General features: G+C 38.6%; 1 protein-coding gene across 1 annotated transcript in view; it reads left to right on the plus strand.

The window, feature by feature from the left end:
• The window catches only part of pafah1b1a (platelet-activating factor acetylhydrolase 1b, regulatory subunit 1a), a 41,310-nt gene that overhangs the window by 464 nt on the left and 14,316 nt on the right, over positions 1 to 26,530 (plus strand). The window contains exon 2 of the mRNA XM_079609615.1: positions 10,794 to 11,034. Within this exon, the coding sequence (XP_079465741.1) occupies positions 11,003 to 11,034 (32 nt within the window). The 5' untranslated portion in view covers positions 10,794 to 11,002. The remainder of the gene's footprint in view (positions 1 to 10,793; positions 11,035 to 26,530) is intronic.

The following is a 26,530-nucleotide window of genomic DNA, read 5'->3' on the forward strand; positions in this document are numbered from 1 at the left end:
TTCTCGGTGTCTCAAAATGGCGGACGCGGCCGTTGGAGGAATACTTCAGCTTCTGTTTTTTCTTAATTAGTCGTAAATATATCGACAGCTTCAGCAGTGTGTATTGTGTAACCATATTTATTGCTAAAAAAAACAATAAATTACCCACCCTGGTCTGTAGTTTTAGCGGCTCGTTATAAGTGTATGTTGTCGGCGAATCAACACGTCGTTTCATCAATGTCATGTTAGCTAGCAACAGTTGGCTAACGCCCGTGTCAACACAAGTCTCTATTTTATCATCTATAAACGTTACGTTCAAGGTTAACCTTGCCGTATCCACTTCGGTTAGGGTAAATACATAAAAGTTACATCATTCATATTGTTGTTGTTTTTTGCATACCGGTTGAGAATAAAGGTGATGAGGTCTGTGTTTCAAAACCTAGTGAACTTCCTAACTAGACAGCATATTTGGGGTTAACGTTAGATATGAGCGTAACTACTAAACAGAGTATTCATGTTTAGTATTCAAACGAGCTTCTAATTGTCAAACACATTGGTTGTCTTAAAACATAACGTGATGCTTAACCTAGACGACATATTTGTGCGTTTACTTCAAGGTTATGAAAAATAACTGAGATGTTTGACATTTTAAGCTATAAAACATGCCGTCATTAGGGGTGAGCTAAAGATTTGGACAACCTGTGCCGAGCTGGTCTCAAAATGTAGGTCAGCTGATTCTTTGCATGCAGACCCGATACTGCTCATTTCTTTGGGACACTGTGATGGTCTGTAATGTTGTGAATATGATTATGGTTGCATATAAAGATGCAGTATATTTGGCCATGCAACAATAGATGCTCTAATTGAACGACTGTTGCTTACTGCATAACTAACAATATCTTGCAAGCATACATAACGTTAAACATGCTGAAGAGGCAGGTGGATGCATGTTTCTTATCAAGGTGTGAATGCTTTGAATAAATGTGGTAGCCTACCTTGTGTACTTTGGATGTACTCTAATCGTTATGGTTAGCTATTGTGCCAAGTTTGCTGTACACTCCCAGCCTAGTTGTTTGACAGGTGTCATGCATGGTTGCAACTTGCAATCATGTTATAGCTTTAAGTTCACTGATCAGCATACTATATAGGCCTACAATATTGTTGAGAAGTTTGGGTTTGGTAAGACTTTTTAATGGTGAGAATAGGAGTCTTCTTTCACTAGAAACAACACTGCATTTATTTGACCAAACATACAGTAAAACACGTAATATTAATGCGCTGTGCTATTAAAGCTTTAGTAACTTTAATAAGAATCAGAGTAGCTATTTCATACAGTACTAAAGACTGCAGTGTTTTATTTGTTTATTTGTATTACTTGATTTCTCTAGTAGGCTTTAACTGAATACTATAATGGTAGATAGACTTGCAGGAAAAACTTATATATTTTTTCTGTTATATTTGTTCTTCTACTAAATCTTCTTTGATTTTACTGTTTGTAACAAAATATACTATAGGCTAGTCATATGGAAGTATGAGTCATTATAATTACTCGTTTGGTTATATCACCCACTCCTAATCGTGTTACATAATTGTGATTACAATATTGACCAAAATAATCATGGTTATGTTTTTAATCACACAATTTGATCCCCTGTAAATTATAAAAATAGTATATAACTACTTTATATTTTAATATATAGGTTATTAAATTAAAGTTAAACCTATATAAATCATATTCCTGTGATGTCAAAGATGAATTTTCAGCATCATTACTCCAGTCCTCAGTGTCACATGATCCTTCAAAAATCACAATATGCTGATTTGGTTCTCAAGAAACATTTCTTATTTTTAATGTTTTTTAGGATGCTTTGATGAATAAGTTCAAAATAACAGCATTTATCTGAAATACAAATTGTTTTTTGACATTATAAATGTTTTTACTGTCACTTTTGATCTATTTAATGCATCCTTGCTGAATAAAAGTATCTTTACAAATATGTTTTAATGATGTGCTTCATAATTTGTGATCTCAAGTTAGGGATATTCATCTCACGTCTGGTCATCTTTTAAGCTCTGTGCCATTCAAGATGTGCTGCTACTCAACATTCCCTTAGTGGAAATGTTTTGTGATCCTGCAATTCCATCAAGGGAATGTGAGAAGTGATTACTAGTCCAAGCTTTTTTGGCCGCCTGTCTTTACCAGCTTGCACAATTTCAGAAAGAGGGATGTTTTCTTTTGCCTTCTGTCTTAAACTAAATAATCTATTGAATCGACAGACTTGCAGGCCTGTTTTGGGGGTTTGAGATGCACAGTAAATGATGGAAATTACTAGGGGTGGGACGATACAGGTACCTCACGATTCAATTCTGTGGCGATATGTGGTCCACAATATGATAATATCACGATTCGCGATATCTACAATATTCAATATATTGGAAGAAATTTCATCAACGATATATCACGATATATGTGACTGAAAAGAAAAAGGAATAAGGAATTAAGGAAATTTTATGCATTTATTAATGCCAACATTTCCAACATTGTGCAAAGAAATATTCATTTGCATAATAACTCACTGCCTCCTGGTCTTCAATGTAAACACTGTACATCTAGACAGATAAAAGTGCATGAACATTACAAAACAACATTAACATGTGTAAACCATAATACTGAAACGTCAGTAGTAAGTTACTGTAAACAGCGGACACATCAAGGCATATTCTTCTTGAGGAACACTAACTGATCAGCATGCTCAGATGTAAGAGCACACCTCTGAGCAGAGATTATGTCACCGGTAAACCATAATACCGAACGCAGTAGTGATTGTCGGCTGACTTGGTTTGCCCTCATTATCACCTGAGAGTAGTTCACCGTGATAGCGAACGAGGTGCATTTGCAGATTCGTAGTGTTGCTGTTATATTTTATCTTTGCAAAGCAGTTCTTGCAGATTGCATAGTCTTTATCCAGTGCCTTTCCGTCGACTGTCTCGTAAAACCCGAAGTGTCTCCACACTTTAGAGTGGAAACTAGCGGGTGGGTCTTTGATTAGTTTTTTATTGTTTTCCGCCATTCTTCTTGCTTCTCTTTTTTTCTGCAATTCCCTGTTGTTGTTAGTTAACTTGTGTTCTTCACCGGCCGCTGTTTGCACCACTTTACCCCTATTTACTCGAACAGCGCCCCCCGCAAACAGAATGGTAGATATTGGGTAGTGACACTGACAACGGGTAAATTAATAATTTTGTGTTGTAATAAAATATCGATATTGGGCGTTAGTGTATCGATTATTTATTGCGACAGAGAGCACAACAATATATTGCAATATCTATTTTTTTTCCCACCCCTAGAAATTACACTTCTCTTTTTTTTTTAATCATGCAACATTTGTACTATAGCCTATTAGTCTAGCCTAAGTCCTTGTTGAATGTATATCTCTCATTATCTTTATACTAATAAACAATCAGCATAAACCAGAATACAGCAGATGCTAGAGTTCTTTGTTTCATTCTTTGTCTTAATAACAGGCTCTTGTTAGTGTTCTGCATTGGTCTTTTTATAGCAGTAACAGATAATCACTACTGGACTGTTTTTCCTCAGTTGTGTGGTTCGGCTGCACACAGACAGACGGTTGCTAGAGACCCCATCATGCCCTTGGCTGAAATAACGCAGGATAATTGTGTGTTTGTGGAGTCCCAACAGGCAGTTTGTAATGACTAGGATGGAGGTGGCGTGGCATGAAGTACTGTTACTGTGGGTTTGGTTTGCTCACTGGATGTGCGTCTGCAAAGAAGCAGCCATAATGTGTTTCGGTGCCAGTGGGGATCAGTAATGCATTCACCATGGCAACTAAAAGCTCCACTGTTTGATGTGTGAAATGTGGATTTCAAGATGGTGGTCAGTTGGCTGGATCAATAGCATCTCTTCCCTGTTTTTGATTCAATCTATATGCTGAAATGTCCAGGATTATACGTTATGGCTCGGTTTGGTACGAAGAATGACTAAGGCCTGTGCGTTTGAGAATTTATTGGCTTATAACTACTTATACTGCTTATTTGTGGCTTGAACCTGCTTCTCTGACCCTAATCTAATTTTCAAAGATTACAGTTAGTATTGCAGAAGTCTCAAAGCACTTTCTCATATGAAATTGTATTTGAAGCAATAAATGTAGTGCCGCTAGTAAATTGGGTCTGCTTGAATTGGATTCCCTCAGCTGCTGTTAATGTTTTGCATGACAAAGACTGAAAAAGCTACTATGACTATACAGGTCCTATTTTAATAAAACAGTTCTTGCTCGTATCATTTACATTCCTGGCATTGTGTCCAACTGCCCTTGCTGTTAAGAGAAAAAAAGGTCTTGTGCACTGTGCATCACATGTAACGCTGCTGGGATTGGCAAGCCTGATGAGGCTGTCATGATATGGTGATTTGATTTCTGCTTCTCTTTATTTTTCAGTGATTATCTGATCCGTTTAAATGACAGGCCTGTCAGCATATCAGAGCCTCTTAAGTTGTTCATAGTTCAAGTGGTGCTTGGGTTCTGGCAAATTTACAGATAAACGTTTGGCCCAGCAGGTCAATTGCTGATAAAGACTGTTCTCTTACTCTTGTTAATAATATTTCGTATGAAACTGAAAGCACTTTAAGCCATTCAACTACTGCTGTTTTTTTTTGGTCCCAACTCAGGCTCTCTCTGGCTCAGTGCTGAGCCTGTCAGATTTATGTGTGGAATGTCTTTGAGTGTTTAGTGCTCGGTTGAGGAATTCTGTGTGCTGTGTCTTGTTCATCATGAGTAGTACCATTGAGCCTCTATAGAAGATCCAGGTTTCTAATACCCCTTTTCCACCAAGGCAGTTTAAGTGCTGGTTCAGAGCCAGAGCCTAATTTCAAATCTTATTTGTTATTTTTCTTTTGACACCCAAAGCACCAGCTCTGAACCAGAAAAAGTGGTTTGTAAGTTGCACCAAAACATTGCTGGTCTAGAAGTAAGAACAGCTTGCGTCAGGGGCTGGGGGCGGGGTTACCGTGACCAACAAGACGAGCAGAAACTTGTGACCGCCATTTAAAAAAAAAAAGCTAATAGCAGCTCGATTTTAATCTCCGTCTATGTAAATTACGGCGAGCGGCACGAACCCGTTGGATTCGTCGTGTTAGGATGCTGATGTAGGTTCACAAAACCATGAGTATCAATAGTAACGCAACTGCCATTTTTGATGGAAGGATTGTTCGAGATGCATCGGAGCTGCGCGGACCGATCGGAGGGCTGCGGGAGTGTTTGGAGAGCATACAACTCCTTGTGCTTTTGGATCGCTCTCGCAGTGCTTTGATGTCATGTGCCAATCGGTCTGTGAGAAGCCGATGCATCTCGAACAAGCCTGGTGTGTTTGTTTGGCACTGCCCCGCTAGCGTTGCTGGGAAACATGAGTTACAGTGACCTGACTCTGTGGTGGTGGCTCTCTGGCCTGTGGAAAGGCAAACCGTTCTTAGAAGGCTAGTCAGTCGGATCAGCTCTGAACCGGCAATAGCTCTGGCTCTGAACTAGCACCCGGTTCATGCTGGTGAAAAAGGGGTAGGCTTGTAGTGTTTCCCTTCATGTCTCCAAGAGAACCAACTCTGATGGCTGGATTAGCTCTTTATTAGTCAAGACAATTTGTTTACTGTATAGCCTAATATTCTCAATTCCTTAATTTGATTTCCTGAATAGAGTAGTTCTGTATAGGGCTGCACGTTTAATTGAAATGAAACCGCACATGATTTATCAAAGGCTGCGATTATTTTATGTGCAGCTTGTCAGTGAAGTATGGCTCTGTGCTCAGTAGTAAATGCTGATCCGTCATAAAACGCGAGAGTAGAAACTCCAAATATGCCCTGCTGCAGAAGTAAACAACATGCGTTATTCAAGGAAACCACTATGGGCATCATACTATCATTGTAGCTGAATAAACAGAAGATTGAAACGCTTTGATTTTCTATAATGTTGTCTTTTGTTGTACAAGAGGTCCATAAATGCTTATGTTTGCCGTGTGTTGCTTTTTCAAATTCGCATTATAAGCAACTCAAACTCGTGAGCTTTCAGATGGAACAGCATTTACTACTACCGTCCGTCACTGACAAGCTGTGGATAGAAAATAATCGCAGCCTTTGCGATTTCATAATCGCAATAAACCAAATCGGTTGAAGCGTGTGTAAATCTACACACTAGGACTGTCACAATGCAAAATTCTTTTGTGATTTTTACCAGTGCCAATGACTTAAATGGTACTAATTTAAAGCAATATTAATAATAGCAACTTGTATGTTGTTGTATATATTTAAAGCTAAATATTAAAGGGGTGGTTTACTGCTTTTTTTTCTTTGCTTTATGGGGTGCAATATAGGCTAACATGTCTGTCTTGTTTTTTTTGTTTTTTTTGCCTTATTTTTCATAAATTTCACGTTTATTGTAAGCCGCTTTCTCCTCTGTCATTTGAACGACCGGTTGACTTACTGATTCTATAAAACCACTCCCTCAGAAACAGGCAATGGGCTCAGATTGGTTAGTTGGGCCGGTGTGTTGTAATTGGCTAAACTGCGTAGTGCACGTTGTCCGGAAACTTCACGCCCATCACCTTTACGGGCGAAAGTCGCATGTGCTCCGGTCAAATGTAAATAATGGTGTCAATACTGCCGTACAGTTTGAGCCAGAATCAGACCCAGAAAGCGGCAATGAAGAGTCAAGCAGAACCTCCCCAAACACGGCTCTTACAAAACGTTTCTGAATGGTACATTTTTATTATTATTCTATTCTATTCTACTATTATTATATAATAATTTCGATACGCTGTTACTTGAAAATGCCACTGCTGCCACTTGTTAGCTTTTGAGATAGTTTTCTCCTGATTAAACATTTAATATAACTGAATAAATTACTGAGTAATACCGCAGCTGAAGTTTGCTGTTGCGATTACATATCATTTTTAAAACTTTATAACGTTACACGTTTGTCTTATACACACAAAATAGCATCGAACTAACTGGCTACTATAAACAAACAGCTTTGGCATTGGGTTACGTTCTTGATCAAATCGAAAAATTACTTTAAAGTATACATGGAAAATACATTTACAAAATTAGTACATAATTACAAATTGCAGGTTCAAAATGTTTGTACGCGTTTGTCATAGACACACGAAATAGCATAACTAAGTGGCTACTAACACCAGCGCTGGCATTTGTTTACGTACTTGATAAAACTAAAACATTACGTCTGAAATTATACATGCAAACATTTACAATTATTAAGTCTTACTTACAGGTTGTGGCCCAACAACGGCTGCCTCTGGGTTTAAAGTTGGAACTGCTTCATGTTTTAGTGACGGTTTCTTGTTTAATCCGGCATTGAATTCGTGGAGATTCTGGAAGCTGTCTTCCGTAAACTGTGCAGCACAGAGAGCTACGATTGTAATTTTCAGGAACATAATCAAACAGAAATTTTAGCCATTGTTGACGAACTACAGCGTCCATAGGAAGCCGAACACAGAAGCCCTGACAGCTGGGTGAAAATGACACACTTTCGACGGCATGGCTACAGCTCTCCACTATAATTCTTCCTCTTCCACAAAGCTGCAGAAATATGGCCATGCCCCCTTTTTTCCATATTCCGGAGGGAGGGTTGATGTAAATGTATGGGTTAGTTACGTATAAAACCCGGGAAGTATCTCGTTGTAGTCCCATTCGAGTCGTTTTTGTAGGCATTAAACTTCCTGATTTTTAAAAGACGATATCTCTGCTTACGTTGAACTTTCAGCGCAGCAACTTTGCAGATACAGTTCATGCACCAACAGCAACATTACACACTATTTAAAATGAAAAAAGTGAAATCGCAATCAACCACCCCTTTAACAAATTAAATAAAAAAAAACAGTAGCTTTAACGGCCCACAGCAATTACATATTTAAAACAGTAAAATCCTTTACTAAACCCAATCTAATCTAATCTAAAAAAACTAGGGGTGAACGGTAGGGCTGTGTATCACCAACAATGTCACGATACGATACGTATCACGATACTAAAGCCACGATACGATACGTATCACGATATGGATCAATTTGGAATTAAAATTTCTTTTGAGCAGAGTTTAATAACAGTAATATGTTTATTGAATAACCAGTGTTATAACAGTTGTGATATAAAAAACTATACTGAAAAACTATTTAGTTTTTAATTTAATGAGTTAAATTAAATAAAACAATTGGCACAAAAAGCTTATAATGGCTCTTCCTTTTGCTTTTAAAGTCTCTGCCTCAATAACTGAAATAACAATTATAATGTCAATTATAGTGATACTGAAGCGTGTCAACAATGCTCAATGACTAAACAAAACTTAAAACGTATTCCATAAAAGCAAAACCTATAACCACTTAAATTTAACTTAGTTTTTTTTTTCAAACTCTTTTAAACACCTAGTATTTAACAATTTGGTCTTACGTAAGTGTTGGAATGCGCACCAAACAGTGTCATTTCTTCTCATTACGTCTCGCTTTACTTCATCGTACAATATATGGATACAAAACATGTATGGATATGTATGGATACAAAACACGGATAAAGCGATATAATCCGCAAAAAATATCTTTTGTTACTCGCGAGGTGTTTGTGAGGCGGCTTTACTCTATGTATGCATGCAGAGAAAACCATCTCGAGCGCGCGAGTACTGAATAGTTTAAATTCGCTTGAATGTTTAAACTGGTAAGACATAAAAAGACGTGCAAATTGTAAACTTTAGTCATGATGCAATGCTGGCCCGATTATGCAAGTAAATATTCCGTCATGTCACGACTCCGAAACGCGAGAGTGTAGTATCGCCGCCTGCACCACGCTTGGCGCTTGCCTTGTGCAACACATTTGACAGACGAGAGAGAATGCAGCACCGTTTGAACACTGATGCTGTTTGTGAAATTGCATCTCGCACAATGTTTTAAAATGACTGATTTGATTTTATAATCTGTGTGCATTAATTTACTAATAAAACCTACATGGCATGCTAAAGTGAATCAATGTTTGTGGCAATTTCCCGCATTATAAGTGGGAGACCTGCGGGAATTATTAAAATTATGCGCAATAGTGCTGTCACGATACTAGAATTTCTAACTTCGATACGATACCTTGAAAAATATCGATATTCGATACCATTTTCGATACCACAGAAAAAAACTGCCACAATATTAAGGGGGTATTTTTTTTTATTTAAAGCTAAATATAACAAGTCTAGAACATGACAATGAGGATGACAATATTTTACATGAACAAAAATGTCCTGAGTTCTATCTGTTAATATTTTTTTAATTGGACCAGGGCTAACATGACCCGTTGTATTTGTATAACCTACTGTTAACAAAGATTAAAATATAGCCTTCTGTAACAAAAAAGCACTTAACAGTATCAAATTGGAGGATAGAGTGTCAGTAATGTATAATAATAAGATTAAACATAAAATGTTCAGTTAAAGGCATTTCATTATTGAATTCAGAGATGCCATTGTCTAGCTGTTTAGTTTAATTAATATCTGTGTAATCAAATTGATGATAATCGCTAATGAAGGCAAATTGCAGAATTAAATAATAATTTTCTGAATAAAGTTAAATAGGCACAAGTTAATTTACATTTGACCACAGTTAAAATATTTACTTGTCTAAGATTCCTCAGTCAGATTATGTTAACTTTAAGAATTACGGTGAAAAAACGAGACAACACAGACTCATTTCAACAACAATACTAGGCCATCTTGGTTAATGTTTCAGAAAAGTTCAAATGAGAAGAGTTACAGTGTTTCCTTTAGGATTTTTTGGCAGTGGGGGAAAGGTCTGTCCAAACAACAAACATCCCTGATGCTGAGCGTAGCCTATGCTTGCTAAATGGTACCCCTGGATCCTGTTCCTTAAGTCTGTTTTCACCTATAAAATAATTTTAAAAAATGTGTGATGTGAGGGATTATTGATTGTCAAACAATCTTTTGGGTGCCCGCAGCCCGCTCGCAGTGTGAAGCGCGTGTCCGCGCTATTCTCCGACATGCCCGCTCGTGGTGTGTAGCGTGTGTCCGCGCTATTCCCCGACATGCCCGCTCGCAGTGTGAAGCGCGTGTCCGCGCTATTCTCCGACTCCGACATGCCCGCTCGCGGTGTGTTTTTACGCGTGTCTGCGCTATTCTCCGACATGCCCGCTCGCGGTGTTCTTTATCAATATTGTGATATGAAATTTTCGTTCAATTACCGTTTCATCTCTATAACTCAACCATATTGACTGTGGATGACCACGAGCTGTTGTGATCTTCAGGCTTGTACTGTGCATTTGGCTTTAGTACTGTAATAAGCCTTTGTGTAAAGTAGCTGTACTTTTGCCATCCATACTGCAGTGATCTCTCTTTTAGCTGAGAGAAATTCAGAGGCCGCCTTGTTGCTGTCAAACTGTGTATCTCACTGGAGTGCAGAAGTAGGTTGATGTTAAAATCTGGGTCAGCGGTCCCTTTTACACGTGTTCAGAGCTACTGACAGGGGCAGCAGGAGTCCGTAACAAAACGCTCCACATGGCAGCCGATAGGGTGGTCTGAATGCAGGCTAGAATGAGATGCGTGCTGGGGGGAAATGGAGCAGATGGAACACCTGATATGAATTGTGTGTTAGCCCCCAAAGCTACTTTCAGAGGAACAGGGTCAGTAGCGTATTTCCACTGTTGCCGTAAGCCTGTATGACCACTGCGCATCTGGACTGGACTTATTTGCATTCCGATTCCGTCCTGTTATTGTGAATGACGAATGTCTTTTTTTTTTTTTTTCTCTTCACAGATGCAAGGACTGTCTGGTTGGTAGATGCCTGCAGGCTGTCAATGCGTGGTGTTCCTGGAGACCATCTTTAAGGAGAAGTGTTTGGGGTGAGCTGCTGACCACCCTGCGAGCCGGACCCGGCGTCCTCTCTTTGATCTCCTGCCAAGGAGACAGCAGTTGCTGCACACTCTACACCTGACCCCCATCCCCGCCCCGTCCCCACCGCCACCATGGTGCTGTCACAGAGGCAACGTGACGAGTTGTAAGTTCTCTGATCTCTTCTCAATCTCACTGTGATAGCACACCATTGAAAATACATTTATTAATTTGTGATTGACATCTTTGAGTGCTCGTACTTTTCGTACCGTCAACTTTTCACTACAGTGAAGAACAGAATGGATTTATCAGCAAGTTTGACAGTTGAAAAGATCTCTGGTTCACTGTCATGAGGAGTTAATGAGAAGATGACTACAAAGCCTGGATATAAACAATTCTTTTGTGTCTCATCAGGATGGACATCATTGTAATAGGCTCGAGAGCGCTTTTAACCACTGTGAGAAATGGTTTAAATACATTGATGCCACGTGCTGTTTTAATCTGAAAAAGGACTGTTATTTGGTCTGGTTATGGAGTTGTCTTGCAGTTGTATGAGGATAAATCTGTCCTGAGGTCCCACACACGGTGTAATTAACCTTCGAACGTGCATGAGTTGGACAGATAAGAGCTTTTAATCATCGGTATGAGGTAATGAGGGAGAGATTAAAATAAGTTGAATATGTAAAGCTGTTTACCCCTCCTCCATGGCACAGGCTGTAGCCTGGCTTTCAATGAACAACCTAATGAAGATATTGATTGCAGGAGCTTATCATTTGTTATCCTGACAAAAACGTGAGAAATACAGATTTTCTCTGTTTGGCTGTTGATTTAGAGGGTTATGGTTAAGGCCCTGATATACTCACTGCAAAGTTATTTTCCGTTGTTCGCTTCTAGGTAAAAAGAAGTTCGAAATATGTTTGCAGCGATATTCTGTTAGAAGTTTAATGTTGGGATAAAAAGAAAAACTGCAGAAAGGTTGTTAACTTCCCACCCTGTATAGATTCTCTAGCATAAATGTGAAGACTGCTTTTAGACTGGCAGCAAATGCTGGACAGTTTTTGTGAATACTGATAGAATACCAGGGGGCATCTTGATGCATTACTTACTGCTGGATTTATTAGACAAAAGCAGAGGGGAAATGGAGGCATTGACAAGCTGACCGCCTGCTTCAACAGTTTTCCTCTTTGGCTGATTTCATACAGAACACATGAATAGAATCTGTGTTTTTCAAGTTATTCAGGCTTTTCTCAATACATAGAGCACAGCTGCTAGCCATACAGAAATGATACTTGAACTATTTAAAAATCTTTTCTGGAGAACATAAAAGAGTTTGTCTATTGTAAGATTTGTTCTCCTTGGCTCACTTTTTATATTTGATTTATTCAGTTTTTTTTCTTCTCATGCCTGTCTAGGTTTTTCTTGTACATTTTATATAGCCTATTATATCCATTTTAAATAGATTTGAGAAAAGCAAACCTTCCATCTTAAATACCCACATCTCACATATGTGTCTACAGAGCAGTGTGCTGTGTTTATTTTTTGCTTGTTCATTTGAAAAAATATGAATTATAAAGCATTAAGAAAACTGTGTCAGGATTCCTGGTGATGTTTATCTTGGTCATACGGTTGCACAACATCTTAAAATTGCTATATATAGTTACAAAGACATAATGGAGTCACTCATACAAGAGCACATTGTGTTTGTGCATTGAACGCTTGGCAGATTGAAGCCTGTGAGGGTTTGTTTTAAAAAATAAACACAGCACACTGCTCTGTAGACACATATGTGAGATGTGGGTATTTAAGATGGAAGGTTTGCTTTTCTCATGTTAACATTGTCTCAGGAGGAGTCATTGCTCTCCTGGAGCGAGTTTAACTCTCTCAGTGTGAGCAGCTCATAGGTCAGGTCTTCCTATAGGAGCTAAATATTGCTGTTGACTCTGCGGTTGAGATAAAATGTGCTCTCATCTTGCTCCAGGCTGTCTGTATTTAGTTGTGTGGCTTGTATCTTATTAGATCTTACCTTCTTTGGCTTTGGGATTTTATTCTAATTAAACAGATTTGCAAGTTAATTGTGAAATTACTAATCTACTCTAAATAATTCTCCTTCTCAACCTTCAAAATCACCTCAGCACTGAAATCTAGCACCCCATTCATGTAAGGTTCAGCATTTAAATTGTGTGCGTGGTTGTGTAGTTTCATTGTGACAGCTGTAGGTTTCGTGTTGTGTTGTGCTGTAGGTGTGACAGGTGTGTGCAGGCCTGGGCTCTGGAGACCACCTCATTCTAAAGCATAGCCTCTTTGCCAGCCCCTGGCGAGCTCTGATGAAGCTGCCGCCAGCCAATCAGCAGGAATCCCATCACCAGTATGGATTTAATCTGCAGACTGGCACATGAAGGAGGTGATGGCCCTTCTGGTGCTCTTAGGAGCTTCACCCAGCGACTAAGATGCTACGTCAGCACCTCTAGAGTCAGTCTAGACTTCAGATTGAAATTTATGATGTTATTGTAGATGGCTGAAATAGGGTAATTGAAATGCCAAATATTTGAGATGTTAAGAAAAGGTTCAAGCAGGGGGTGTTTGAATTGCAATTTTGTGGTGGTGTAGTTGTTTATGATTAAGAGATTCCTGAGGAGGAGCTGAGCAAAGCTTTACACACATAATACATGCATTAGTGCCACATGCAGTCAGAGATTACTATGCCAACCGCCACTCCTTCATTGCGGCGAGGGAAGGTGAATGCGTAATCTAAAGCTTCCTCCCGATAGAGTGTGGAAATCCCTCTGCTCCTGCCTGCTTGTGTGTGTGTGTGCATTCGGGAGATTGTGTCATGGCTCAGGACTTATTCAAATGATTGTAAACAAAAACACAGCATTAGTGTTAAGACCCCACTGCTAGTCGTCTTAAGGGGCGTGGCCTCTGCGGAGCAGCCCAAATCTCATTAGCCTTCTGTCAAAGGGACTGTGCATGTGTATGTGAGACAGCTGGCTCAACACTCCCATGCTGTGCGCACACACATCCAATTGCACGTGCCCTTTACACACTCTAGCTCAAGGTCTGCCGTCTCTGAACTGCCAGAACATGTAGCGTTTGTAATTAACCCACATTCATCATATCACTAAAATAAGAGTATTTGATTCATTCATTTATTTGGCTTTCTTGTGTCACATAATAGTGTCACATTTTATGGGTATAGAGTTTCAGTTTAAATGGCAGTCACAATTTCTATCAGGTTATATATAATATTCTGGTGGTGCCTAGATATGGTTCAGGTCCTTCCTCCAATCCACGTCTGTCAGGAAATCAGTTTTTGATCTCAAACTAAATTCATAAATCATTTAAATCATTAGTCACATTTTGTTGTTGTTGATCATTTCATTTTTTTTCATTAAAAAATAGATCCTTAATTGTAAGCAATATAGTGTTGCTTACTGTAATGCACTACATAATGCATTGTTATAGGCCTAATTAGGCTACATAATGCATTGTTTTCTTGCTATTTCTTTGTTTTGAGAGGATAAGAGATCGAGTAAATGTCAGTTCAATTGTAAGTTCATTCTTTATGTGCTTAGGAGTGTGTGATATTGTCTACTATGATGATATAGTAATCATTGTTTTAACTGTACGAGGCACTGTGAGTGTGAGCTGACATCGCGTTTGTCTCTCATGCTGCTTTCACTGCGTGATGTGTCAGTGCAGTTATAGATATGTCCCCAAATGAGTTTTTGTCTTATATTTATATCATATTATGTTGTTATATTAGAATATCACATAAGCAAGAGTGTCGTTTTCCTGTGCACAATTGCAAATGTACTTTTTATTTTATACAACAGTTAAATTAACAATAAAGTTAACATTGTGAGTTACTTTTTGGACACAATATTGTCAATTTTCACTTTATATCGCCAACGAGAATTTCATAATGAAGATAATTTTTCACAGACAGCGATGGTTTTTTTTTTTTCATTTGATTCAATGAACAATCACTTGTTTTTCTGAATGAATCAGCCGTTTGAACAAATCGGTTGAATAAGTGATTCCAACAACTCGCTTATTAAGACAGTGACTTGCCGCCACCTACTGGTGGTTTTAGTTTCATATTTAAAGTATCTTTTAATTAAAACATTGAAATTATAAATCATTTCATATTTAAATATTGAATAGCTTTATTTATGCAATTGCAAATTAAGTGTAAATATAGTAATGCCAGTTCAGTGCCTCTTCGGTGTCTCCTCTGCACTGCAAGGATGGATTTTAATTTAATGATTTAATTTGGTACTGTCTTATTCAAATATAATTTAATTTGAATGTTAGAATTTGACATAAAAGGTGATGAATACCTCTAAATACGTTTAGAAAAAAATTCCATATATAGGTGAAAATGCCCCTGGAAATCAATTTAAGGTGGCAAATATTGCCCCTTAATAAAAATTTTAATTTCAGTCACTACTGTGAACTGACCACTGCATAGAATATAAAAAATATGAATATCTTTGCGAGTCTGCTGTCAACAACAGGCCTAAATCAGCCATGGTACCAGTACAAAAAAAGTAATCTAATTATTAACAACAAAACTTTGAAAATATCGAGACATTTTTGTCAATATTGCGCCCCCCCAATGTACGGTATTAATTTTGATTTCTTCAGGTCTTAAAAAGCCTTAAATTTGACATTAAAAATTCTGCAGGAACCCTGGCATATATACATTTTACATACAGCACACAGTGAAAACGATATGAATATGACACAGTGGGCAACTGGATATAGCACAGCATATTTTAAAACAAAGGATTTAAAGTTTTCCGATCGTGTCTCCTGTGAAACTGATCTTCTGTTCGCATTCACTCACTTCGCACGGACCGACTGTCACTCGTAGCAACACGTTTATGCAGGTAAAGCTACAATGCACGCTTCATAAGATATCACAGCTGGATTCGATTAAATCCGAAAGGTTTGTGAAAGGTCTGAGCTCATCACTGCAAAAAAAAACAAAAAAACATTGGCCTGCACATGTGTGCACGTGTGTCTAATGACATGGATTCATTGATTCTAATGACATGGATTATGTCTAATGAAATTGTGTCTTGCATGGATTCAAGGTTTTCTAAACAAAACTTATCAAAAGATGGAGCAAATCCGACCTTTCGCGAGTTGGGGAGCGCAATGTTACATGATGACCCATAATAACATTCCATTCAAGAGATGCGCGGATAAACTATTATTTCATCTGCAACCGCATCACAAAACTCATCATCCGTCTGCACATCTATCCAGACCAACATTTTTGACCAATTTTCAAAACCGCACCCGCCCACCATCCGCTGATTGTTTTAAGGTCTATGGGCGATGCAAGGCGCTGCTGACGCAAGCCACGAGGCTAGAAAGCTCTTGGCTGTTCTAGAAAGGAGACCGATCCAATGCAGCAAAGATATTTAACAGCTAAAGTCCCTAGTAGGCCTATAGCCTATTGGCTATGTATCCCCAGAATTCTGATCGGCGCACAGGGACAAAAATAAATAAATATTTTCACAGAGTAAACTCTTCTCTACGAAATGCACATTTCATACGGATTACATAAGCAGAGAGTAGTCTGTTTCTTTTTCGTTTTGAATTTTGTTTAAAAGTAGACATTTCAAGCTTTCTATTTATTTCTCATGTCTGTGAGGCAAGTAGCCTATACGCTGACTTTCGGTTCATTTATGAGACAAGCTCCAGTTCACGTGTAATGTAAGAGATCGCATCGGCGCCTCCACATCCTGATTATATGTCTGCTATATTTGCTTCTTTATTAATTCCAGGCAATTGGTTGATTAAACAGTGATTAAAATTAAGATACAAGTTAATTTCTACAAAACGAAATACAATTTAAAGAAAGACTTTCTACAAAACAAAACTTAATAAAGTGGTCAAAATCATCTCTGACCCATCTTATGATCCTATCTTACTCGCGCTGTTCACTTTTCATATAATCAACATAGAGATTCAATTAAAAAATAACATTATGTAAACATAAAAATGGAGTATAATTTTTTGTAATTAAGACTTATGACGGATTTAAAGTGGTTTACCGCTATACCGTGGGAATTTCTTCGCAAAAATCTGTACCGTTCCAGCTCTAACCAGTGTACAGTCTACTTGGATGCTTCAAGAACACATTGTGTGTGCTTACTCAGCAGACTTGCAGCAACCTCCGTTTAGGAGCCTTTTATCAGGGAAAAATGAGCTCTCCCGCAGAATTCCTGGATAGAGCCACAAAGTGAGAGTGCTGGCTTTGATGAAAGCCACTTTCTGTCGGCCATGTTGTTTCATGTACAGGGTTTGTACAAAGGTTACCATCTTTCAGATCCTGCAAAGGGACTCATTCTGCAGTCCTGTGATGCCATGTTCTGATACATGATGGCAGCTGGATAATAAGCAAAGCAAATCCAAACGCCCAGAGGCAGTCAGACAAGATATACCCACAGGGGATCATCTGAGTCTGATAAGACTTGTTTGTTTACTGAGGAGAGATGCACTGGTTTTGTGGAGTCGATGTGGGAGGGGTACGGGATGCTGTCTTGCTGGCAGTGGTGATGTGGATCCGGAAGCAAGCACTTTGCGGAAATGATGTTAGAGCGAGACGACTCTCCTCCAAACAAGAATGAGGTAATGCTGCACATCTCTTCTCCTGCAGCCGCTCCCCTTACTCACTTTACACTTTGCACATGCATACTGCCACCGCCCTGCCTGAGATTTATAGTTTGACGTTTGATGAGGACTTGCTCTTGTGCTGTAGATTTAGTTATGTGGTCCTGAACATACTACTACAGATGCATCAGTAAATTAGTTATTGCATATGTGAAATTGAGTTTCTTTTTCCAAATTTTATTTTGAATTCTTCTGGACTCTGAATGGTTTAATTGAATTTTAATAATCAAAAATTATTGTCTAATCAATTGAATTCATAAAACTAAAAATGCATTTCATTTTAAAAAGACCTTATGAAATGTGTGGGGGGTTTTTTATACTTTTTTTTTGTGTGTATGCGAGGGTCCAAGTATGTTGCGCGCGACACATTTCGCCACCTGAATGGTGTGTATACTGCCTGATATTTGTAACTGCGCATACATCGCACATTTCCAATGAATTTGTTTTGCACTAATCAGTTGTTCCACAATGTGGCTACGCTGGCCCAGGCTGTTGTTTCACAGTAAAAAAATCTTCTAAAGAGATGGAACAACTAGGGCTGTCACGATTCCTCAATTAAATTCGAGTAGCCTATTAAATTTTTTAAAATCCTGAATTGCAATTTACCCGTTATCAGTAAATGCTGCTCCACACAAACGTTACCATTTGGTTTGGGATGCATATAACTTTAGTTTGGGAACGCAATGTGTGCCATTTCATCAAATTTGTAAGGTAAAGCATTTATAAACCTACGCCAACACAGGAGAATACATTAATACGCTTTAAAATATGCAGATTGTTTGTTTGCGATTTCTAAATGAGTTTAAACCCTCGCAACAGCCACTGTAGAATATGTGGACATCACAACATGCAAAATCAGAGCATTTCTATCGTAAAGAAGTCGCCAGATAATAAAGATTAAGTAAACAATTGAATTAAATGTAATTTGGCCAATATTAAAGGTACACGGTGTAGTTTTTTATTAAAGTATTTTATTTGCTAAAATCAATGTCTTTATTCATAAATGTGTCCTCATTAGTGTAAAATGACCTCTGCCAATGATCTTACTTATCCTCGTAAGCAAATCATTTTTTTTATCTTTATTTACATTGGACGGGTAAGTCCAAGGAGGCTTCCATGTTGTTACGCCATTTTGAAAAACTATAATAGCAGAGAGGGACAAAAAGCACTAGCCTACCTCAACACGTTTTCGTTCAAAGCCAGCGTCACGTGACTGAAACCAGCTGGAACGGACAAGGAGAGGCGCTTGTCACTGTCCCGGCAAATTTGAAAGGCTGCCCTGCACGGTACTTCATAATGCAGGGTACGTCTCTGTCGTCTTGCTCTCCCTCTACCTCTTCCTCTCCCTACCGTTGAATCACCTGATGATGATATTTAATAATGCACGTACATCGAAAAATAAACAATTATAGAATGTATCACTACTAATTGGCATAGTTCATGCTTTTTACAGTCTGTGATTCATACTGTAACATTCATTTGTTCGTTGTGTGTCAAGTTGCACTTTGTTTGAAAAAGAAAACTCAATGAAGGGCTATTGGAAGACTTCTTGGAGTCGTAGCTTCTTGGTACATAACGGCTACCCTAGTTGCAACACTCATTTGAAAAAGCAAGGCGCTAGAGAGCACTATTCGTTTGAATGCAAAACACAATTTCACTGCTAGATGGGAGAAATTCCTACACAGTGTACCTTTTTAAACAATGATTTGATCTGCTGTAAAGTGTAACAAGGATTTGATCTGCTGTAAAGTGTAACAAGACAAGGCCATTGGTGCCCTCTGCAGACATTTGTTATGCATAATGTACATAAGATGATTTTTATATTATGTATTTCTACAGTGTTGTTCTATAAAACCATATGATTGCTTACTTTTGATACTTTATTTGAACCAACTATTATTGCCTTGTTAAATGTCCGTCCGAATTTTCCAGATCTTGGAAGTCATAGGGCTGTGTATGCACCAGCCAAAAATGCAGTCTAAAGAGGCAGCTCTGCATGTTTTAAGACAGTTCTTTGGTTAGTTTGAGGAAGCCCTCTCTAAATGAAATTATATTTTGTTCCTTGTCTTCAGCATCTCTGCCCACTCAGGTTCCACTCTTCGCCACTTCGCTTCTCTGTTTCCATGGATACCAACCCATTGCTTTGAGCACTCATTTGTTTGATCACAATGTTTTCTTTTCTTTGCCATTTTCAGTACCATTTCCAATTTTGTATTTGTGTTGCGACTGTGTAGCTCCTGTGGCTTGCTGTTATTGAGATCTAGGGTTTCAATGACATTTATTCAAAAGCGGTTGGGCAGGTGTTTGAGGACTATCATGTGCCTAAGAGTCTAACAGTCATGACACTTTACCTCATAATGGGAATTATTTGAAAGTAATTTGTTTTTGTTAATGCTTGCTTGTTTTCCTGCCAGCACTGATCTTTGGTACTTGTCTCTGTTTCCACATCATGCATGATAAAACATTGAAACTTCATCTTGTGGCCAATGGCCATCTTAATGATATCCTGAGCATAGATTTAATAAAGTCTTTACTTTTACCCCTTTTCCACCAAGGCAGAGCTGGTGCTGGTTCGGAGCCAGAGCCTAGTTTCAAATCGGTTCTTTGTTTTTCGACCACCAAAGCACCAGCTCCGAACCAGTAAAAATGGTTCTTAAGTAGCACCAAAACATTGCTGGGCTAGAGTAAGAACCGCTTGCGTCAGGGGCTGGGGGTGGGGTTACCGTGACCAACAAGACGAAAAGAAACTTGTGACCGCCATTTTTTAAATAGCTGCTAATCCAGCTAATAGCTGCTCGATTGTAATCTCCGTCTATGCAAGTTACGGCGAGCTGCACGAACGCGTTGGATTCACCGTGTTTGGATGCCGATGTAGTTTCGCAAAGCCATGAGCATCAATAGTAACGCAACGAACGCCATTGTTGATGTAAGACTTGTTCGAGATGCATCGGAGCGGTGCGGACCGATCAGAGCTCCGGGATTATTTGGAGAGCATACGACTCCTTGTGCTTTTGGATCGCTTTCGCAGTGCTTTAATGTCACGCGGCGATCGGTCTGCGTGAAGCCGAACCATCTCGAACAAGCCTGGTGTGTTTTTGTTTGGCGCTGCCGCGCTAGCGTTGCTGGGCAACATGAGATGTATACACAGTGACGTAAGATCTGGCTCTGTTTTGGCTCTCTAGCCAGTGGAAAGGCAAACCGGTTCTTAGAAGAACCGTCAGTAGAACCAACTCCGAACCGGCTCTAGCTCTAGCTCTGAACCAGCACCTGGTTCTTGTTGGTGGAAAAGGGGTATTTGATTTCTGTCCAAAGTCACATACACAGTTAAGGATGGTTGTCTTTGTTCAAGCATTTTATTAAATGTCTAAAAAGCTCATAAGCAGTGTTTCACGTGGGCTTCTTGATGTTTTTTGACAGATTGCACTTGCGGTTTAATGATTTTCAGATTGGATTGTTTTTCTCCAGAGCATAACTTAGATTTACAGTTATTATATTCTTGTCTGTAAATGTTATGAATTCATAAGAGTTTCTATTTTGAACAACAAAAAAAAAAGGTTTGTCCTAACAGCGAGATAGTCATGTTATACTTTCAAAGACTTCACTGAGAGAGCAAGCTTAGCTTAGTTCAGTTTAGTTCAAAATTGGTAATGTGAAAGCTGTCATGCGGACCCAGGAGTGCACCGGAGTAGGCTACTGAACCAGGCTGTAGGAAGTGATTTGAGTTTGGTTGCACTGGAACTGTTGTGCGATCGAGTGAACGTAAAAGCTTGGCCTATCGCATAAAAAATGCATTCTAAAAATGCACATAACTTCTAACAATTGAGGTGGTTAAATGTTTTTTTTAAATCCGATACGAAGACACAAAACAAAAGGATGATACTAAAACACTGGGAACCAAGCAAGAAGCAACACCCCATTGACTTCCAATTGTATAGAAGTAAAAAATCACTGAGACATTTCTCAAAATATCAATATTTTGTGTTCCACAGAAGAAAGTAAGTCATGATTTTGGAATGACTGATGAGGGTGAGTAAATGATAACATAAATTTAATTTTTGTGAACTAAAATTTACCTTATTTCAGGGTTCCCGTGGGGTCTTAAAAGTCTAAAATGATGAACTTTAAATTTAAGGCCTTAAAACGTCTTAAAAACGGCCCGATTTTCATCCAAGGTCTTAAATTTCATTTAGTCTGGTCTAAAAAAGGTTTTACTCTCGTTCATTTCCAGAAACGCTGGCTGCAGAAAGTTATTACAAAGTAGAAAGTTATTATAACGTAGCAAAAAAGTATTGAGTCGTAGCCTACAAAGCGGAGCTGTAGAGCAGGGGTCTCCAACACGGCGCTCGCAAGCCACCAGTAGCTCGTGGCATGATCAGAGGTAGCTCGCCAAGAGGCCGTTCACATATTGCGTCTTTTGCGCACTCAAGTTCGTTATTTCAAATGTAGGCGTGCGGCAAGCGCGCTCATAATAGAAGCGATGCGGCTGTTTTTTCCAGGCGGAGCGAGATGAAAAAATCTAAACTTCAGAATACTGCAAGCGCACCGCAGGCCATGTGACAAGAACCAACCAATCAGCTTCACCCTTTCAGTAACATTGAAAGCTCAGTCAACATGAAGGACCCAAACACTACGGGTGTTTTTCTCCTCTCCATAAATAAATCTTGTAGCAGAGCTACAGCAAGCATTTATAGGTGGTGGAAATCCATTAGCTACTAAAACTCTGTCGTTGTGGAGAGCGCAGTGCATGGTTGGATAGCAACGACAGACGCCACGGGAAAATCAGACCGAATTTTAATGTGCAATAATAAGCTAATAATAGAGAGCCTAAGTCCCTCCCCTTCCGGTTGACCATCATGGGACCTTATTTCGGAAAAATATTGTATGGTAGTCAATGGCGAGAGACAACAAATATTTTGATCTCGTTTGAATTGTGCCCTGAATTACACATGATGTTTGTCAATTTAAAAGATACATTTTAAAGTCAAGAAAGTCGCAGTTTGATGAAAAACTGTTGAGGTATAAGACTGAAAATACGTAATTACAAACCGAAAAGGCACACATGTGACGTCATACCTTTTCACTCGAATGAAGCTAACTTTACTGAAGCTAACGTCTGTCTTTTTTTCTATAGTCTTACGTCATAATCGCAACGTTATGCCGTCACGCCTGAGTGTTGTGTATCAGACTGCACACATACGAGCAACGGTGACGTATAGTGCGAGACGAGAGATGTAGTTCATTGAGCGATTTTCACTTGAAACTAAATGTTACTCTTCTGTTTTATGACAAACTGTGACTTTCTTGACTTTCATAATTATCTTTTAAATTGACAAACATGGGTGTAATTCAGGGCACACCCATGTTTCGGACGGAATAAAAAGATAAGTCGTCTCTCGCCATTGACTACCATACATATTTTTTCCGAAATAAGGTCCCATGAGCCGGAAGCGGAGGGGTGGGACTCTCTATAGTAAATTTCAGTAATTTATCTTTTTTTGGCTCATTCTTTTTATAAAAATAATATTTAAAGGCTGAAATACTTTATTTGAACTTGTACATGTTAGTAGATAACATGTTGCAAGACACCCTTTTAAAATCTGGCCATCATTTTTAATGTTATCATTTTAATGTTTATGTAAACAAAAAGTGCATATTGATGCTATTTTTATTTGTTATTTGCTGGTTAATGCGTTGTGTACGTCTTAAATTTCAATCTTTACGTCTTAATGTCTTAAAGTCCCACTCCGATCATATTTTGAGCTATTTTTTAAACATTCCCAGTGGTCTTTAAATTATGATTATGCCATTTTTAGCCAAAATCTCAAAACCTGTGCCGTTTTCTGGGACTTCGCTTCAGCAGAGCGGCAGTAGCTCATTAGCAATTCGCCTCTGCGTTGTGGGCGGAGCCGTTGGCACGGAGAAGCATTACAGTATTATATATACACGTTAATTATTATTATCCGAAGTTAATCAAAGTTATCACCGATCACCGATCATTATTTCACTCCGAGACGTCGCGGTAAAAAACAGCTCGACTTCGTCTCAATATTTCATCCCTCCCACAGTGATCAATCAGGACATATTTAGTATCAGTGGATTGCTCGGAATTTCGGGATTATTATGATGCTAATGTCACCGCTATATCTGAAAAACTGACTGACTCTCTCACGAGTGATGGGCTTGACACACGAGGGGACAAACGACTGCGACAGGCGAAACTCGTCGCCACCCGGCGTGTGCAAGTCTACTTGGACGAGCACGGAATTTCACATGCACGAATGTCGCCTGTTGCTTGGCTGGAGGAGGCTGGCTGCCCTCTCTCTTTATGTAATGATGTAATTACTGACGGTATCAGTCTGTGCTCTCCAAACTTTAGTTTTGACGATTGATAGACGGTGAAAAGTGACTTATTTGTTACAGTATGTGTTCCAATTTGAGTATGAGCTCGTGGCCCCGCCCAGTGGAGTTACTACGTCATAACTCCAGTCTATTTTAAACGGCATTTTAGCGTCTGCTACTGATTCAAAGACATTTGAATGTAGAAATACTCAGAAATACAACTTTGAGCTTATTTTTCTCAAGATATGTCCTCTAACATCAGAAAAATGCCACAAGAACATGTTAACACCTAGAAAAACATGATTTTCATCGGAGTGGGTCTTTAAGGTCTTAAATTTGACTTATGGAAACCTGCAAGAACCGTTATTTAATTGAAATCCAAAATATAATGCTGATGTTTTTTTATGAACTGTATATAGACTGGACAAGTAGCCTAATTAATTCAATTTATCAGATGGTTTCATTATTGGTTTTAAATAAATTTATTTTGAACTGCTGTCATCTGTTTCTTGCTTACAGCTGTTTTGCACATGTGTAATTGACTACTGTATTCAGTACACACAGAATGAGTCACAGAATTCAGGGCTTTCACTCCTGCATTTAACTGTGGTTGTCACTCCCAAAACTTTCCAGAATGTACATGGCCATAATCACAGTTTTGTTTTGCTAAACGGCTCAATTCGACTCACAAAGAAGCATTGTTGTTGAGCTGTGTCTCTAGGAAAGGTATCTTTTGAGCATGTCCAACTCAAAGCAGAGTAGAGTCACACACACAATTTTCCCCTTCAGCATTAAGCAGTGTAGTTCATTCCTGCCGTCTGTCACATGGGAGATAACCTCATGCTAACCTTGACTTTAATCAGAGCACCCTCACTGTCAGTAGATATGATGGTAGTACTCTGTCACTTCATTGTCTGCTCCTTAGTGAACTGGCCGATACACCAAATAGTTCACGGTTTATATATAGGCTATATAATCATATTATTAATCTCTAACCATGAGTTTTTCCTCTGCCTGTGTGCTGTTAGACTCATTGTTGTCTGGTCTATAGATATTATAATTCTTGTCTATCTTGATTTTGATCCTGATTTAAGAGAATATGTGCACAATGTAGCTGTCTTGCTGAAACAGCATTTCCATATTGGGCTGTGGATCCTTCTGGCATTACAATGCCAGGAAGAGTTTGGACAGCAGAGTGGCGTCTCAGACAGCCTTCTTTGTCTTCACTATCACTACTATCAGTGAATATCTTCCGCTCACCACAGTCTTGCTGACTCTTCAGCAGCTCAGAATGTGTTGAAAGCAGAGGTGGAGGCTTCCTTCTAACTGACATATTCCTTCCCTATTAAAGTGAAAAACATTTGTATTATATTTGAATGTGCACACATTTTCTTTTAGCTGTAAATGATTTTTAATGTATAATAAATGTATAATCCTATACATTCAAATATATGTATAAAAACATAGGTGGCGGGTGAGATGTTGTATATGATTTGCAGGCATCAGGAAGCTGCTGTCAATATGCAGCGTAGTGTTGTCATGATACTGGAATTTTTCAACTATACGATACCTTAAAAAATATCGATTTTCAATATCACAGGGAAAACTGCCATTTATAACCGCCATGCAGATAATTTATCTCCTTTTTTTGATAATTTAGGTAATAGAATAACTTATCTAATAGCAAAATTATTTTGAGACACTTACCTTAAGTTTCGTTGAGGGAGACAGGTTTAAGAACAGAAAATGCAAAGTGCTGTTAGAAACTTAGAACACCGTTATTGTGTCTCTGAAACGTCTGTCAGCGCAGTGCGTTTTCTCACTTGAGCATAAATTGCTGGCGGCGCCCCTGCATGTGGATATTATTGTTTTTATCAACATTAACGTGAAACAATATAAACGCGATAATCATGCTGACTCGAGTGTATGTGTACGTTCTGTACGATATCTGGCGCAGTCTGCTACTCTGCTTTATTAGGCTTTTTTTTTTTCTGTTCGTGCTGCTTGAGCTTAAATCCCTTTGTTCTTTATATTTTGTTTACACATAGGCCAACTGTTTAATGTTTTCAACTAAAAGAAAACTTTAACATATATTGTAGCTTGTTGTGTATATTGCCTAATCGTAAGCTTGTTCAGAAATGGTGACAAAAACGTTTAAAAAAATTAACTTAAAAAATATCGTCTTTTTCGTTAAACGTCATTTAAATAAACGAATATTTGATTTTTAGTAAATCTAATAAAATCTAGATTTTATTACGTTTGCAAACAATAAGTGCAAGTGCAAACAGAGACCAGAGCCACAACTACAGTTCAGAGGACAGGCTATTGTATGCAGACTAATTTGTGCACACCATGGAGCTCTAAGCACAAGATCTCGTCACACCCTTAGTTATTGGTAATATTGCAAAATCAGATAAATATTGCAAAAGTAGATCAATCTAAAATATGTGCACACTCATGCTTTTTTTCAGATTTAGCTGTTTCTGTTTTGGGTGACTTATCCAGGCTAATTAGATATACTGCCTTCATAAATGTATTTTTGAAGGGCACATCTTTGGGTCAGTGCTGAAATTTACTGAGCAATTTGCATGTGTTTTTCCCTGCACAATCTTTATTAAACCTGATTTACCATTAAA

Source organism: Phoxinus phoxinus (assembly GCF_949152265.1).
Source record: "Phoxinus phoxinus genome assembly, chromosome: 4".
Lineage (NCBI taxonomy): Eukaryota > Metazoa > Chordata > Actinopteri > Cypriniformes > Leuciscidae > Phoxinus > Phoxinus phoxinus.